A 15,226-nucleotide genomic window follows, 5' to 3' on the forward strand; every position below is an offset into this window, starting at 1 on the left:
TATTTAATTTCCTTTTAACAATAATAATGAAGGACAATGTTACAAGTCTAATTTTGAATTCTATAGAATTAGTTCTATTTTTTAATGCATGAATTCCAAAATGTGTATCAGTTATCTTAATTGTTAAATTCTTAAGTACCTGGTTTAAAAATAGATGGGGAAAGAAAAAAGAAAGAATCTATATAATAAAATGAATCTTGCTTTGTCTTGGTCTTTGACTCTTGAATTGTTTCTCTTTCTCCTCCTTCTGATGATATAAAACCTATATGATTTAACTATAAAATTTATTAACATAGAGAAATTGAAACAAATGCTTTTAATTTAGATGAAAAAGAAGCAAAGAATGTTCTTCTAATATGATATACTTAAGAAATACATATCTAAAAAAAGCATATTTAAGAATGAAAATTAAGAAATTTATTTTCTTATTATCATTAAACTATTTTATGCAATTAAAACTAAACTTTTTGGATTTTTTTATAATGACTGAATTTTTCTTTTTCTTTCCAATAGCAACGATGGGTTACTATCCTGTCAGCTGAGTATCCAACTATGGCATTCCATGCTAGCTTAACAAATCCATTTGGAAAGGGTGCCTTGATTAATCTTTTGAGACAGTTTGGAAAGGTTAGAATACTTGGGTATTAAATATGTATTTGTTAATATTTTTTACAAGTTTGATAGAAAAAAAACATTAAAAGAAAAAATTACAGAAGTCTTTCATTTTGTGTCAGCATGATGTTGTTTTGGGGACAGATGGTTGGTGACATCTAAAAGATTCCATTAACATGTAAAGATATGTATTGTCTTGCAGCTAGTGGAACTCTGAAGCACCTGCCAAATACATAGTCTGGAAAAACTGAAAACTGTCTTTTATAAACATAATTGAATGGTTTTTTCCCCCCACTTTTTTGTGTAGCACATTAAAAAGAATAGTAGAAGTTGTTTATTTAGTAGAAAATAGCATTAAAAAAAAAAGCTAACAAGAAATTTTAGAAATCTCTAATCTAATCTCTTTAACTAAATACTTGTTCAATTCCATTTAGATATATATGTAAATGGAATAGGAATTATAGAGTCAGTAAAAAAAAATTATTATTGAAAATGATTGATGGACAAAACCTATAGAAACAAATTTCAATTCAGTTTCTGCTCTTCAATTAAGGATTTCATGGTCGATTTAAAGAAGGTTTTAGATGATTTTGCTCAGAGTAATTGCCTGCATATCCAAATTAAGCAGACATCAGAATTTGTATTGACACATTATAATGAATTCATGTAGCAAAACAAATCATGTTGAATTTGTTTTGTTAATTTTGAAATTTTCATTTCTTGTTCTAGTTTATTTTGAATATATTTTATTAAATATAAAATATTTGTATAGAGAATTTCTTAAACATATCACAATTCTGAGTTGTTACGCATTATGTTTTTGAATTCTTTGATTATAAATTTTTTTTGATTAAAATATAAACATTTAATATGATTATTCTGAGGAGAAGCAATTGCTCTTTGAGATTCTATAACTATTTTGAAATTCAGCTTTCTAAAAATGTTTTATTGAATTTATATTTACTTCTACTTTTTATTTTCTCACGTATAAAGGGGAAAATATAGTTAATATCAAACAATTTGACAGCCTTGTAGATATTCCCAAGTCTGAAAAAATAATTTTGAAATGATATCTTTCAGTTAACACAATATTCAATAGGTGAGAGTAGCCTCTAAAACTTTCTTGCATATTTTCTAATAAATGTAACTCTCTACCCCTCACAAAAAATTGTGAACATTGGTTAAGGCAGAGAACTTTTTTCTTGGCAGTGGAGTACAAAAGTTAAGAAATATTAACTTTGGTATTAATTGTATTGTTTTAGTATTTTTATTGAATCTATCATGTGACAGATTCAATAAAGAACTACAAGTACAGTCACAAAATCACATACCAAATTTGATACATTTAAGTCATAATGTTTTAGAGTTATTGCATTTACATGCTCTTGAAAATACAGATTAACAGATGATAAACCCCTTGTTGGATTTGGCGCAAAATTTAATAGGTGTTTACAATATAGATGTTAACTTTATGTACAAAATTTTATTCAATGTCTTTTGGTGAATAGCATATAAGCCAGTTAACAGCTCTTCTACCTGAACAATTGTTTTGGTATAATGGTTTAGTTACTGGACTGCGAACCACAAGGTCCCAGGTTCCATCCTTGCACATCCTATACCATTAAATTGGTGACCTCGGATGATGAAGTTTCAACCCTCGTACAGCTGTTGTGGCGCCATCTACCTGCAACCAAAGTCATCAGACTCACTTGACGCAGCAAAACCAAAGTCGTCAGACTCACATGACACAGCAACCACTCACTCACACTCTCACTACTCAACTGGGTACAGGCCCATTTAAAGAACAGCTTATAAAAAAAAAAAATACATCACAACTCAACAGCCATATCGTTCGTCTCACCTCCGACTCACTGGAGGGAGAGTACTGTGGTGAATAGCATATAATCCAGTTAACAACTACGCTACACGAGCATACGCTTTTGTATTCTGGTTTAGTTACTGGACTGCAAGCCACAAGGTCCCAGGTTCTATCCCAGCGCATCTCATACCGCTTCTGTCTCTTCATTTTGTAGTTATCATGTTAACTAATATTTGAACAGCCAGACTGACTAACTTTCTCTGTGCAGATTTTGCTAAAAATTTGATAGATATCTGCAAATTTGGTTTAAAAACCATATATCAGATTTCATCCATCTAGCTCAAAGTGTTTTTGTCTTATCTTTGTCACAGGCAGGCAGGCATTTTCCAAAAATATGTTTTTCAAATTCAGTGAATTCAGCATGAGAGATTCACAAATTCGAGTTTTTACAATTACAATTACAATTTTTTTTACAATTACGATACTTTCTCTATATTTCTCATATGAGAAAGTAAAAAAGAATATAGCTAGATGAACACAATTTGGTGCTTGGCCTTTGCATCATAAATAGTGGAACCAAGTTTGAATTTGTAGAATCTATCACACTTCGGACAAAATCTATCTGAAGGGATTATGTCTTTCTATCTGACCTTGTGAGATTAAAAAAATGTAAAGAGCTAAACAGATAACAATTGGTGCAGAGTTTTCTCATTAGAATTTTAGATATATCAAATTTTGGACAGAAATCCATCACCAAATTGCCCATCTGTCATTGCAGTGACTTAAATGAAATTTACTTTGTGGTTTTGTTACCAACATTGCAAGTCTATCAAATTTTGCTTTTATCCATTGAAATGCAGGCATACATGTTCAATTTTCTTGTTTATTCAACAATGTACAGCACATGCAATGTTTTGCCTGCATCTGTGAGTGGAAAAGACCTTTCCGTCGGGATTTTTGAGGCTTTCCTACCTTCCTTTGTGAAGTGTAGCAGATTAGCAGCAACAAAATTGAAAAATTCTTGTTAACTTCAATTGTTTGTTTCACTATATAGTTTTTGTTTTACTAAATTTGCATTTTTAATTCAGGTTAACTGTGATTGTAATATAGAATATTTTACTTTCTCCAGCTTCACTTTCATTTGCTCTCACTCATTTTTTTTTCTATGGTTGATTAAAATAAATATTTTGTTATGGTTAAGACGATGGAAATGCAATCTTCCGTAATAGTTTATTCTTCATGAACTAGATTTTGAGAAGCTAACATCTATATTTAATATGCTGATCATAAATACCCAAACTCCATTTGGGAAATTCAGGTGGGACTAAAAGGTATTGCTATATTGTGTAAATTTGCAAAAAAATCTCTTCAGGAGAACATTCTGGTTGGCTTTAAATTTAATTAACTGAAGTATCACGACTAAATTTTGTTGAAAATAAATCTTATTTTGTTTTTCTTTGTAGTTGCATGAAGACAAAAAGCAAATAAGTGTAGGTTTCATTGGATATCCAAATGTTGGTAAGAGCTCAATTATTAACACACTTAGATCAAAGAAAGTTTGCAAAGTTGCTCCAATTGCTGGTGAAACAAAGGTATAATAAATTTTTGTTTATTAAACATTACAATTGAATATAATTTATTATTTCAAGCAATCCTAATAATTTTTCATTGTTCATTAGTTACTTTCTATGCATTAAATTCATGTTTATGGAATAACAGTATGGTGGATTCCTTTTTAGACGTAAAAAAAAAAGGTTCTTTAAGTTAAAAATTTTCCATATTTTCAGTATTTAACACTACATAAAAATAAATTTCATAAACTTGAATTCTAATACACTGCTGTTATAGTACTGGCTGCTCAAAATGAAGAATATAGTTTGAAAGCTATTTAATAATTTTCAACATTATTGATAAATGACACTTGAATGACAGAACAATTCTAACAGTTTTTCTTATACATGTTAAGTGTAAATACTGGCAATTAGTGCTGGCATCTTTGATTTTCCAACCTAATATTTTTTTGATTACCTTATCTAAGTGGTGGAAGTGTGCAGTTGAGCCTGTTATAACAAAATTCTGCAAATATCTGCTAATTTGGCAATTCATTTAGACCAATTATTGCCCTCATTTTATAACATTTGATAAAATATGTTATTGTGAAGTTTGTTTTAATATTTTCAATAGAGGTAGATGGAACCTCTGTAAATATTCTCATAATTTTTCATGTTTCTGTTTATCTGTTTATATATTCTTTGGCCAGGATGGGCAGCCAACTGGGAGAACCAGTAATCATTAAGGAATTAGGGATATCGGAAGAAATTGGGGAAAATCTGTGAGATTTATTCTAAAACTGGATTCTTTTAATCAGTAATTCTTATCAAACATGACAATTGACTGTTATTTTTTCATAAGTAAAATGAAACATTGTTGACAACTAATAAAATTCAATCATATATTGATCGTCAGAAATTGAGGCTATCCTTATTTCTATGCATGTTCTAGGCTGGGGAAGATTTATATTAAAATTTCTGAGAGATCAGAATTTTGGGTATGTAACATTATTAGTATTTTATTAGAAGTTCCTAGAGTTCTGAAAAACAATTCTCATGCATCTAGACTATAACAGATTCTGGTTCAAACATGATGGTTGTTTTGCGTCTATTAACAAGTTATTTACCTGATTTTTTATTTTCTATACACTTATGTAAAAGAGTGTGTTCCTTTACCCCATTTACCTAAGTTATTTATTGTAATATAATAATAATTTGATGATATAATAATTCATCGTTTTTAGATTGAGGCACAACTGGGGCTTGTTTTAGCATAATTTTTTAATAATAATTTTTTTAAGATTAAAATTATTATATAATAAGCTAATATTAATATATAATTATTATCATTATTATTATAATTTTCACTTTAATCCATATAAGAATATAGTTATATTAAATCCCCCCACCCACCCTTTTGCAAGCTTTGTGTGCAAGCTGCTACTTTGCTATCATAAAATTCTGCAAAAATGAAACAACTTAGTAAATATTAATTTAAAAAAAAATTTTAATTGATCACTGGTCATGGCTTGAAACAAGTATTCAATATGCAAAAAATATACAAAAAAGTATAAAGAATAAATAGTATAAAGCAATAATATAACAGAAAAGACTTCTATAAAATATTTTGAATAAATAATACCTGTGAAATAAAATAAAGTACTGTTTTACAAGATGTTTTTATTCTGAATACTTAGTTGAAAAGAAAGTATAGTGTCATGAAGCCAAAATTATTCGTAAATTTGTTTTCAGTTTGAAAAAAGTTTTTGAGAAGTTTGACAATTCATAACTTTTTCTAAGTTATGAATTGTCAAACTTGATATATGTTTTACAGTTTTTAACTGGAAAAAAAGTTCTTGGTATTTGCAAAAACAAATTAAATGCAAATAATTAGTATACAAAATATGTGATAATAAAATAAACTTTATCAGAATATATAAGAAAAAAAAAAAAGGCTATATTTTAAAAAAAGAGAAAAATATTTTTTGTTATAAATATTTGGTGTTAATGAGAAACATATTATGCTTGTAGACTTCCAAAGAATGAAGTTGTTCACAAATAGAGACAAAAGGGGTATTGGTGATGATTTTGATCCATGCATTATGCCAAAAGAGAAATAATGTATGAGATAAATCATAGTAAACTACTACACTGATTAGTAATACAGATAAATTTTTTCGTTCATCATTTTTTTTCTTTGCATAACACTAAAGTAAACATCAACTAAAAATCAACTGCCCATGGGAAATTAATTTTGAATGGGTTGTTTCTTAAAATAATTTAAAAAGATTTTTAATGATATTTTATAAACTATTTTTTTCACAGATTTTATTGTTTATTCATGAATCAGTTAAATTGTTTCTGGAAAATGGATACACTTTTTAGTTTGAAAATATGTATTATTTTGATAGATTGTTTTAGTAAGAATTTATTAATTTCCTAAGCAAATAATTAATTTCATAAACATTTTCAAATCATTAATTTCATTTGATTATTTCTTTAATTTCCATTTATTATCTGTGACATCAGAAATATGAATTTTTATACTCAAAAGTCTGAAAAAAAGTGAAATCAAGGTTCTTATTCCACAAAGTGCATTTAAAAATGTTTGTTTACATTTTTAAATAAAATATTTTTTCAGATTTATTTTAAAATTTCAAAAATTATTTATTAATAATGTATAAAAAGATCATCATTATAACAAATCAGTGTGAAACAAAATATTTAATTGATGATATTGGTATTAGTGAAATGTTTTCTCTTTAGGAAGAAAAGTGTTTTTTAAATAAATCTATTTTCATTTTTTTTATAGCCAAATCTTTCTAAATCCACATCTTTTGAGGTCAGTGCTCCATTATCAAATGGGCAATTGCCTAAAAAGGGATTGTGCAAGCGAATGTGACACATGAAGTAACTATGTCATACTCTTGGCCTTAGTTGGTGTTACTGAAATCACTGACAGATAACTGTCTGCGGCCTTGTAAAGTGCCATAAATCACAATACAACGCATGGATTGCATTTAAAACACTCTTTTTGTTTAAAATTGCTTTTTTTTATGCACAAAATACTAAAACTCTTATTATTTATTATTTAAAAAATGCTTAAATATAAAATAAATTAAAATCGATAACAAAGATCCAAGTTTTGGAGATGAAGGAGAAAAAAAGGAGGGGATCAAAACTTCCATTACTTAAAGGCTTAGCAATTAATTCAACCTTGAATGGAGTTAAAGGAACTCATCACAGTTTTTTTTTTTTTTTTTTTTTTTTTTTTTTTTAATATTCAGCAAATATAGAAAGTTATTCTTACATACAATGTTATACTGTATTTTTAAATCAAGAATTAAATTATTTTTTTATTTGTTACAATTGTGAAGTAATAAAGTTTTTCATTTTTTTCCTAAGGTGTGGCAGTACATTACCCTGATGAGAAGAATATATTTAATAGATTGCCCTGGAGTAGTATATCCATCTGGAGACACAGACACTGAAATAGTGTTAAAAGGAGTGGTAATGTTATATTTATTTTCCTAATATTGCATTAATCAGAAATTTATGAAAGAAGTACTTATAATTTTTCATTGTTTCTGTGAGTATTAATCTTTATGGAAAATAATTAAATTAGAACTATGAAAAATGTTGTTACTGTTGATTTTTATAGCACTTGTCTTAGACAAGTCCACTGACAAAGTCAGCGATTTTAACCGAGATTTAGTGTTTCTTGTTTTTCCGTTGCACCATCTAGGGACAAGAGTACGATTTAATACTCACAATCCTCTTGCATGCATCACAATCCTCTTTACAGGGTGGACTTCATTCACACATCTACAGATTGCAATTTAGACCTGAATCAGACTATGATCACCTTTGAACCAGTAACCCCAGTGGTATTGTCTCAACTTGAAGGACTTTGTGACCATGACAGATTTATATCCACCTTATACATGGAAAGTCTTCGACCAGTGGGGTTCGAACTCACTACCCAAGGGATGCGAGTCCAGCGCTCTACCAGCCAGGCTATCACAGTCTAAAGAATTGCAGCTGTTTCTACAAACAGCTTTGATGATATATTGGAAATAGAATTCACATTCCTGAAATCCCTATAGAAACTATTGCATGCAATCAATAATATTGACCTACATTGAAAAGGGCCACCAATTTTAGGAATTTATTTTAACTTAGGAAATATTGATATGAGGATAGTGTTAATTCTGTTATAAGCATGAACAATTAAATTTTTTTTTTTTGAGGTATTGTAATGTTTTATCAAAATTTCATTGTGTCAATCTTCTGCTCTTTTTGAAGAGAATTTATTAGAATTTTCAAAGATATTATATTCACATATGAATTTTTTAAAAATACCTATATTTATGCAACATTAAATTATGTAAACTTATTATTAAATGTAATTATTTAAATATTTCATTTTAAGTTCACAGAATTATTTCAAGAATAAATGTATAAAATATTTTTTTAAAATTTAACATATTATAATATACACTTCTATTTATTTGTATTTATAATTATAGGTTAGAGTAGAAAATGTCCAAGATCCTGAAGATCACATTCCAGAGCTGATGAAGAGAGTTAAAAAAGAGTATTTGGCCAAAACATACAAAGTTGCAGACTGGAAGGACCCAATGGATTTCCTTGAACAGTATGCTCGAAGAAGTGGAAGACTAATTAAAGTAAAAAAAATAAAATTTAGTATTGTAAAAGTTTAATAAAAAAAAAATGACAATTTTTGTTTTCTGTGGGCATGGAAACAAATTCTAATCCCTCTCTTTCCTCATTTGTTCCATAAAGGAAAGGGAATAATCGAAAATTAGAAAGTAATTCTTAAAAATTTATGAAATAATTTACTGAACTGTATGAAGTTTTACAATTTTTATAGCATGCTTCAAAGTATTATCTGCTTCATTAGTAAATATATTTAAAGAAATGGAATGTTCCTTCAAAATAATTATTATTCATAACTGGAATCCTGTATCATTGTATTAATCATAATAGTTTATTTTTCGTATAAACCATTGTGAGAGCTTTTATTCATTTCTTCGTAACCTGTAATGCTTTGCATTTCATTATTTGTCATATCTTTTTATTATTAAATTTGTTTTAAAGTTATTTAATACGTTTAAACTTGTATAGTTGTGATGATATTCTATGAAAGATTGTCATTTTTTAAAAATATTTTTAAGCTGTACAAACTAGATTGGGTTGTACAAATATGAATAAATAAGATTAAAATTTGGCTTTTGGAAATGGAAATATATATATGGTTAAGTTTATATTTAAGCATTTATTAAGCTTATATTGACTTTAGAGAGAATGAGATAGAATTTAAATTTAAAATGTAGCTTGCAATTGTTTGAAGAGTTTCCTATTAGGAGGGGGGGGGAGAAAGAAAACTTACCTGTAGTTGAAGGAAAATCATTTTGCATTATTAATAATACTAATGTAAATTTGCAGTTTAGTATATAATAGAACTTTTAAACAAGTGAATTTTAAAATTATTTTAATATTTATGCAGAACCATAATAATAATTATTATTTTGAGTCTGACTTCAAAAAATTATTTTTATATTAGTATTTTCTATATTATGCATTAAAATTTAAAAGATTATTATTATTAATCTTGACTTTCCTTTTATGTCAGTGAATATATTATGTTTAGTGATAGTTCTCTCTAATATATGTTTACCTGTTTTAGCAGAAACATAACTTGAGCAATATTAAGAATAACAAGCATCAAAGTACAGAGATGTAGATTATTATTAAAATTTTAACTTAGCTTTAAAGATTATTGTAGGTTTGAAAAATACATTTCTGTCATTGTTCTCAATTATAAATCTGTATGTTTTATATTCAAACTTTTTATTTGCACATTCATGTTTATAATATTTTTCATTTCATTAGGGTGGAGAACCAGATATTTCCACTGTTGCAAAGATGATCTTGAATGATTTTCAAAGGGGCAAATTACCTTATTTTGTTAAACCACCAGTAGATGAGGTAATATATATATTTCTTAAAAATTAATGGTCTTTATATATTTATTTTATTCACATCAAATTTATAGTTAGTTCAGTTAGATCTTTTCAACACTAGTTATTACTGTCAAATAAAAAAATTATTTCTTGGTATGAATTACTTGTGTGCTATTACTTTTAATTTTTACTAATAGTATGTTAAATGTTTGAAAAAATATAATATTAAATAAAATAATATTAATAATATAATATTGTTAAAAAATATAATATCCATCATTTTCAGAGTAAAATTACAGTTGAGGAAGAGTCAAAAAGCAATTCAGAAAAGGATGAAAATGCAGTGTCCGTAAGTTTTGGTTTGAAATGCTTTATTTTCATTTGTTATGTCAGTGATTAATTATAATCAAATCTTTTTCTTTATCATTTGTTAATTGAAAAAAAAAGCAAATTTTATATCAAAATTATGATTAGAATTTTTCTCCCCAAATGATGATAATTTTAAGTTATTATTTTGGATTTAAGAAAATATAAGATACTGATTTATGCTTTTAGTACTTTTTTAAATGGTTTAGTTATTTATACAGTTCATTTCACTCTGCTATTATTACTTATTTTATAGCCCTTGGCTGTTTATTAATAATTAGTATCTAAGCAATTTCATAATTATTAGTTATTTACAAATTTCTTTGCATTTCTTAAAAATTTTATGTAGGTAAAAAATGATTTATGTGAATTATTTTCTATTTTATAATATAATTTATTATATTTAATTACATAATTATGATTATTTTGTGCGATATGCTATATTTTATGATTTCTATTTCATTGTGTTTTTTTGGTAGAAATTATTATTCATTTAGATTTTAACATAAATTATTTTAATTTACTTATAGAATAAAGAAGCACCTGAAAGCACTTCTCAGAATACAGAAAGTGATGACAATAGACCTACAGAAATTATTGTAAGATTTTTTTTTTCTCTTTGTATTAGGAGCATGTATACTTTTTTGAGAAAAAAAAATATGTGATGTATCTTTATAATGTTTACCAAAAATCGTTTTAGAATGCAGATAATTTTTTTATATGATTAAAACTATGGCATGTGTGGAAGAATCTAGTAAGATATTTGAGTAATGAAAAAGAGTGTGTGGAGGGGAGGTACTGTAAAAATAAACACAGTCTTATTCTTTGAATTGCAGTTTTAACCAAATCAGTTAATTTGAAATCTGACAATATTTTTCTGTAGTTTTTACTGAAGTTAGGTGGGTGCATGTTTTGCTATAGGTATGTTGTGGTTAGGCAGGTATTGTATATAACCAATGTTGCTAGAAACTTCAAACAATGATTTAGCAACGGTAAATGACATCTAGTGAAAAATACTATCTTTTCTCTTCTTGTCATATTTAACTTTAAAATAAAAGCACTGATAAATCACAGAAGCTCATTCTTTTTTTTTTTTTTCTTTTCTGCTTAGATCAGTCCAATATCCAAAACTGAGAAAAAATATTGACATTGAAATAGTGACTACAAAAGATAGAGTGAACAACTTAAAAAGATCAAAGTGTAAAACCTGTAGATATTTTGCTATCTTTAAAGCTGCATTTTGTTTAAATTCACATTTATAGAAAAACAATTCAGTTTCATTTGAAAAGTGAATGGTAAATTTGCTGAGGAGATTTGCTTCAGTATGCATAATTAACTCATGTAATATATGAAGCTTTGGAAAAGTAGAGAAAGTTCAAGAAAGGGGGAGGGTAAGAGTCAAAGCAATGATCAATACGTTTTTTGTAAATATCCTGCTAAATCTTAGGCAATTTATATATTATTTAATATATTTTTCTTCTTCTCTGTACATAAATATAAATATTCATTCAATATACTAATATTTTAGGTAATGTTGAATTGCTGTTTACTTTCCGTTGTATTTCCTTTTAATAAAAACTAGGGAAATGAGTATTATTATTCTTTTGTAAGTAGCAAAACAGTGGTATCCACACCATTCCCTTTATACTTACAGGGAAAACACATGCTTCCCCCTCCCCAGATTTGAGTGAACTATCTTGTGAAATGTCTCATGATGATAAAACTAAATTCTTTTAGAGCAGCTTTGAAATACATTGAAAAGCTAAATAGCAAGAAGAAGCTTTAAGTATAGATGTCGCTATATTTAATTCTCAAGGGATAACATAAGTTATCCATCAGCAGTGATTATCAGAAATAAAAAGCAACATCTGGGCAAAAAAAAAAAAAAATAATAATATTGTTCTAATAAAACAAACATAAAAATACATTTTAATGCTGTTCTATTTTTATAGCTAAATGGCAAGCTTATTGGTTATATGTCATGCATTTTTAATGTGAATTATATTATGAGAGTTCTTTAATTTAATACAAGGAATAGAAATTTTTGCTTGAAATATGTTCTCTGTTACTTTGTTGTCTTTATTTAATATTGGCAATCATTGTGTACATTAATCATTTTTTATTGAAAACTGTTAAGCATTTATTTTCTAGTTGCTATCAATTTTTAAAGTGCATTTGGCAAGCTTTATTCATATTTAAAGAGTGTTTTTTTTTTCTTCCCTTCATTTCTTTATTTTAGGGTTCAAATGCTCGTCTTTCTGAGGATCAAGACTTCTCTGAATTAAAATTGGGAATTGAATTTGATGAAGAGGATTTGGAACCTAAATATGAAGTAAAATAACTTATTGGAAGATAAAGTTTTTGGAGTTTCGAAATTCATGTGATTCACAACAGATAGCAATATTGATTTTTTTTATATTAAAAACCTACATATAATTTTTGTAAGTTAATAATATTAAAAATGACAGCTGTAGCCTTTATTTATCTTTTATATTATTGGCAAGATATGAAATTGCCCCGGCTTTGTAGATGGCAGATGTTTTTAGGCAAACTATGAAATATGAAAATTATTACATACTTTCCTTAGGCATTCTATAGAATAACAAATGTTATTTAGGCAAAATATGAAAAAAAAAATGATAAGGCTATTATATTAAATGACATGCATTTCTCAAAAATACAAATGTTAGAAAAAATGAGAGTGCCATTAAAAAAAATTATTCGAAATGCATAAAAAAAATGAAAGTTGTATAAAACAAAATTTATCCTTTCATATTAAGAGAAACAAATTTCTCATATAAAAAATGAATGAAAATTAGCATTCTTGTTGCAACATGGTAGTTTTGAATTACATTTCATTGCAGTTTTTACACAAGGACATTTCGTACTTTGATACTTTGTTTTACACATGCATTTGATGAATCCATGGCTCTTCCACTGGACTGAACAATTGCAACTGACTGGAGAGGAATTTCGTGATCAGGAATATTTTCAATTCTAAGCAAGTTCTTAGAGCATAAAGCAAATTTTAAAAAAATTTGTGATTTTGCTTATATTTCTTTGGAAATTCCTTCAGAAGTTCCAAGTTGGTACTTTGGGACTGCTGTATTTCATATTTTGCTGATAATATGTTACCAGCCTTCCCATGTGATATTCAAAAACGATTTGGAAATGTATTTCATACTTTGGTAGTTTCTCATTTGGCATTCTATAAAAATGCCAAATGTGGAAATATATGAAATATAAATTTTTTCATACATTGCCGTTTAATTTTAGGCATTCCATAAAATGCTGAATTTCATATTTAGCCGGTTAACATTTATAATGTAAAATAACATTTTTGGATATTATTGTCAATTTCTTAATGATTTTCAGAAAGGAGAAATGCCAGAAGACACATCCCAGAATGTAAAAAGTGAAGGAAATGATTCTGCTGAAACTTTGGTGAGAAATAATTCTTTTTTTAAAAAAATTATTATTTTTGTTTATATTCTAAATGCAAATTTTAAGGAGTTTGATCAGGTTGAAAAGGGCAGTTATGATGGATATGAAACGTTTTTAGTTAATATTTGTATTTCGATATCATTTAATGTATTTTGAAATTTATCATCAAATTGCTCATTCCGCCTAATGAAGTTTAATTTATATACAATTTTTAAATACCATTTAGGAGTTCTCTCACTGGATACATTTGAAGTAGGGTTGCTGGTACTATCTTTTTAATTTATCATAATTCAAAAATAGCAAATTTGTTCAGAAATAGTTCGTTTTTATTGTATGATTCCTAAAATACTGATTTTTTTAAACAATTGATCATAAATTATTATTGCATTTAAAGGCAACCTTTATAATTTAGTGTTTTTCTTATTTAGCTCATCAACAATTTATAACTTTTATTACTTACTTTTCTGATTAGTGCTTTGTAAAAGCAATGCAAAAATACATTAGTCTTTTTTTTTTAATTTAGTGGGAGATTTTTTATTAGTGTATAAAATTGTTTTCAATTTTATTCCATTTTTGGAATTTTTTTAAAATCAAATTTGTCTTTTTTATATTTATTTGTTTTCTGTTTTAATATGTCAAATTAAAATAGTATATTGAAAGAAATGTATAATTATGTTTGGGATAATATCAGTTTCTTTGTAGCATCCTAAATTATGCATTAAAAAAGTGAGTCTCTGATATAATGGGAGTTATGTAGTAAATAAAACTGTATGTATGTATCTAAAAATGAAATTGTTTGACATAATTATTATTTACAGTAAAATCTAAAAACGAAACAAGATTTTTATGGTGGTTTAAAAGCAGTTATTAAATATGATTATAAACAGGATATATTCTTATACTATTGATCGCTACAGCACATGTAAAAATCATATGGGTTCTACTTCTCTTTGCTAGTATGTTGTGGAATTTTGCCAAAGGAGAATAATTGCTTTGGTTATTGTCATTGTGATAGAATTATTAGATCAGTTTTAAACTATCCCTTGTGTTGTTCCCAATCAGGAAATTTATTATGGCTTTGTAAATAAAGCCAGCAAATAAATGTATATGTCACTTATGAATATTTCTTGTATTAACATTTAGTTAATATTCTGTCAAATTGTCTTTTAATTACATTTTAAATAATATTTTCTTTCATTTAGAATTCTAAGACTAAAAAAATTAAAAACAGTGATGATACGACTGAATCTGTTTCAAAAGATTATTCAAATCATGAAGATATTGTAAGTATAACATTATGGATATAAGCATGATTACATACATAAATGTTATATTTTGTTTAATTACTATTTCATGAAATTTTATCAAACTATGAAGAGAAAAAAAATATTTTAAAAAGTGTAAAATATATTTAATGAGATGATGAAAAAAATCCTGCACTCTTGAAG

General features: G+C 26.7%; 1 protein-coding gene across 1 annotated transcript in view; it reads left to right on the forward strand.

Moving 5' to 3' along the window:
• Positions 1-15,226, forward strand: part of LOC129974978 (uncharacterized) — a 35,646-nt gene that overhangs the window by 17,983 nt on the left and 2,437 nt on the right. Inside the window, exons 8-17 of the mRNA XM_056087812.1 lie at positions 514-627; positions 3,895-4,023; positions 7,387-7,491; positions 8,511-8,669; positions 9,898-9,993; positions 10,255-10,317; positions 10,865-10,933; positions 12,574-12,666; positions 13,710-13,778; positions 14,981-15,061. Coding sequence (XP_055943787.1) covers positions 514-627; positions 3,895-4,023; positions 7,387-7,491; positions 8,511-8,669; positions 9,898-9,993; positions 10,255-10,317; positions 10,865-10,933; positions 12,574-12,666; positions 13,710-13,778; positions 14,981-15,061 — 978 coding nt within the window. The remainder of the gene's footprint in view (positions 1-513; positions 628-3,894; positions 4,024-7,386; positions 7,492-8,510; positions 8,670-9,897; positions 9,994-10,254; positions 10,318-10,864; positions 10,934-12,573; positions 12,667-13,709; positions 13,779-14,980; positions 15,062-15,226) is intronic.

The sequence above is a fragment of the Argiope bruennichi genome, chromosome 7, assembly GCF_947563725.1.
Source record: "Argiope bruennichi chromosome 7, qqArgBrue1.1, whole genome shotgun sequence".
Taxonomy (NCBI): domain Eukaryota; kingdom Metazoa; phylum Arthropoda; class Arachnida; order Araneae; family Araneidae; genus Argiope; species Argiope bruennichi.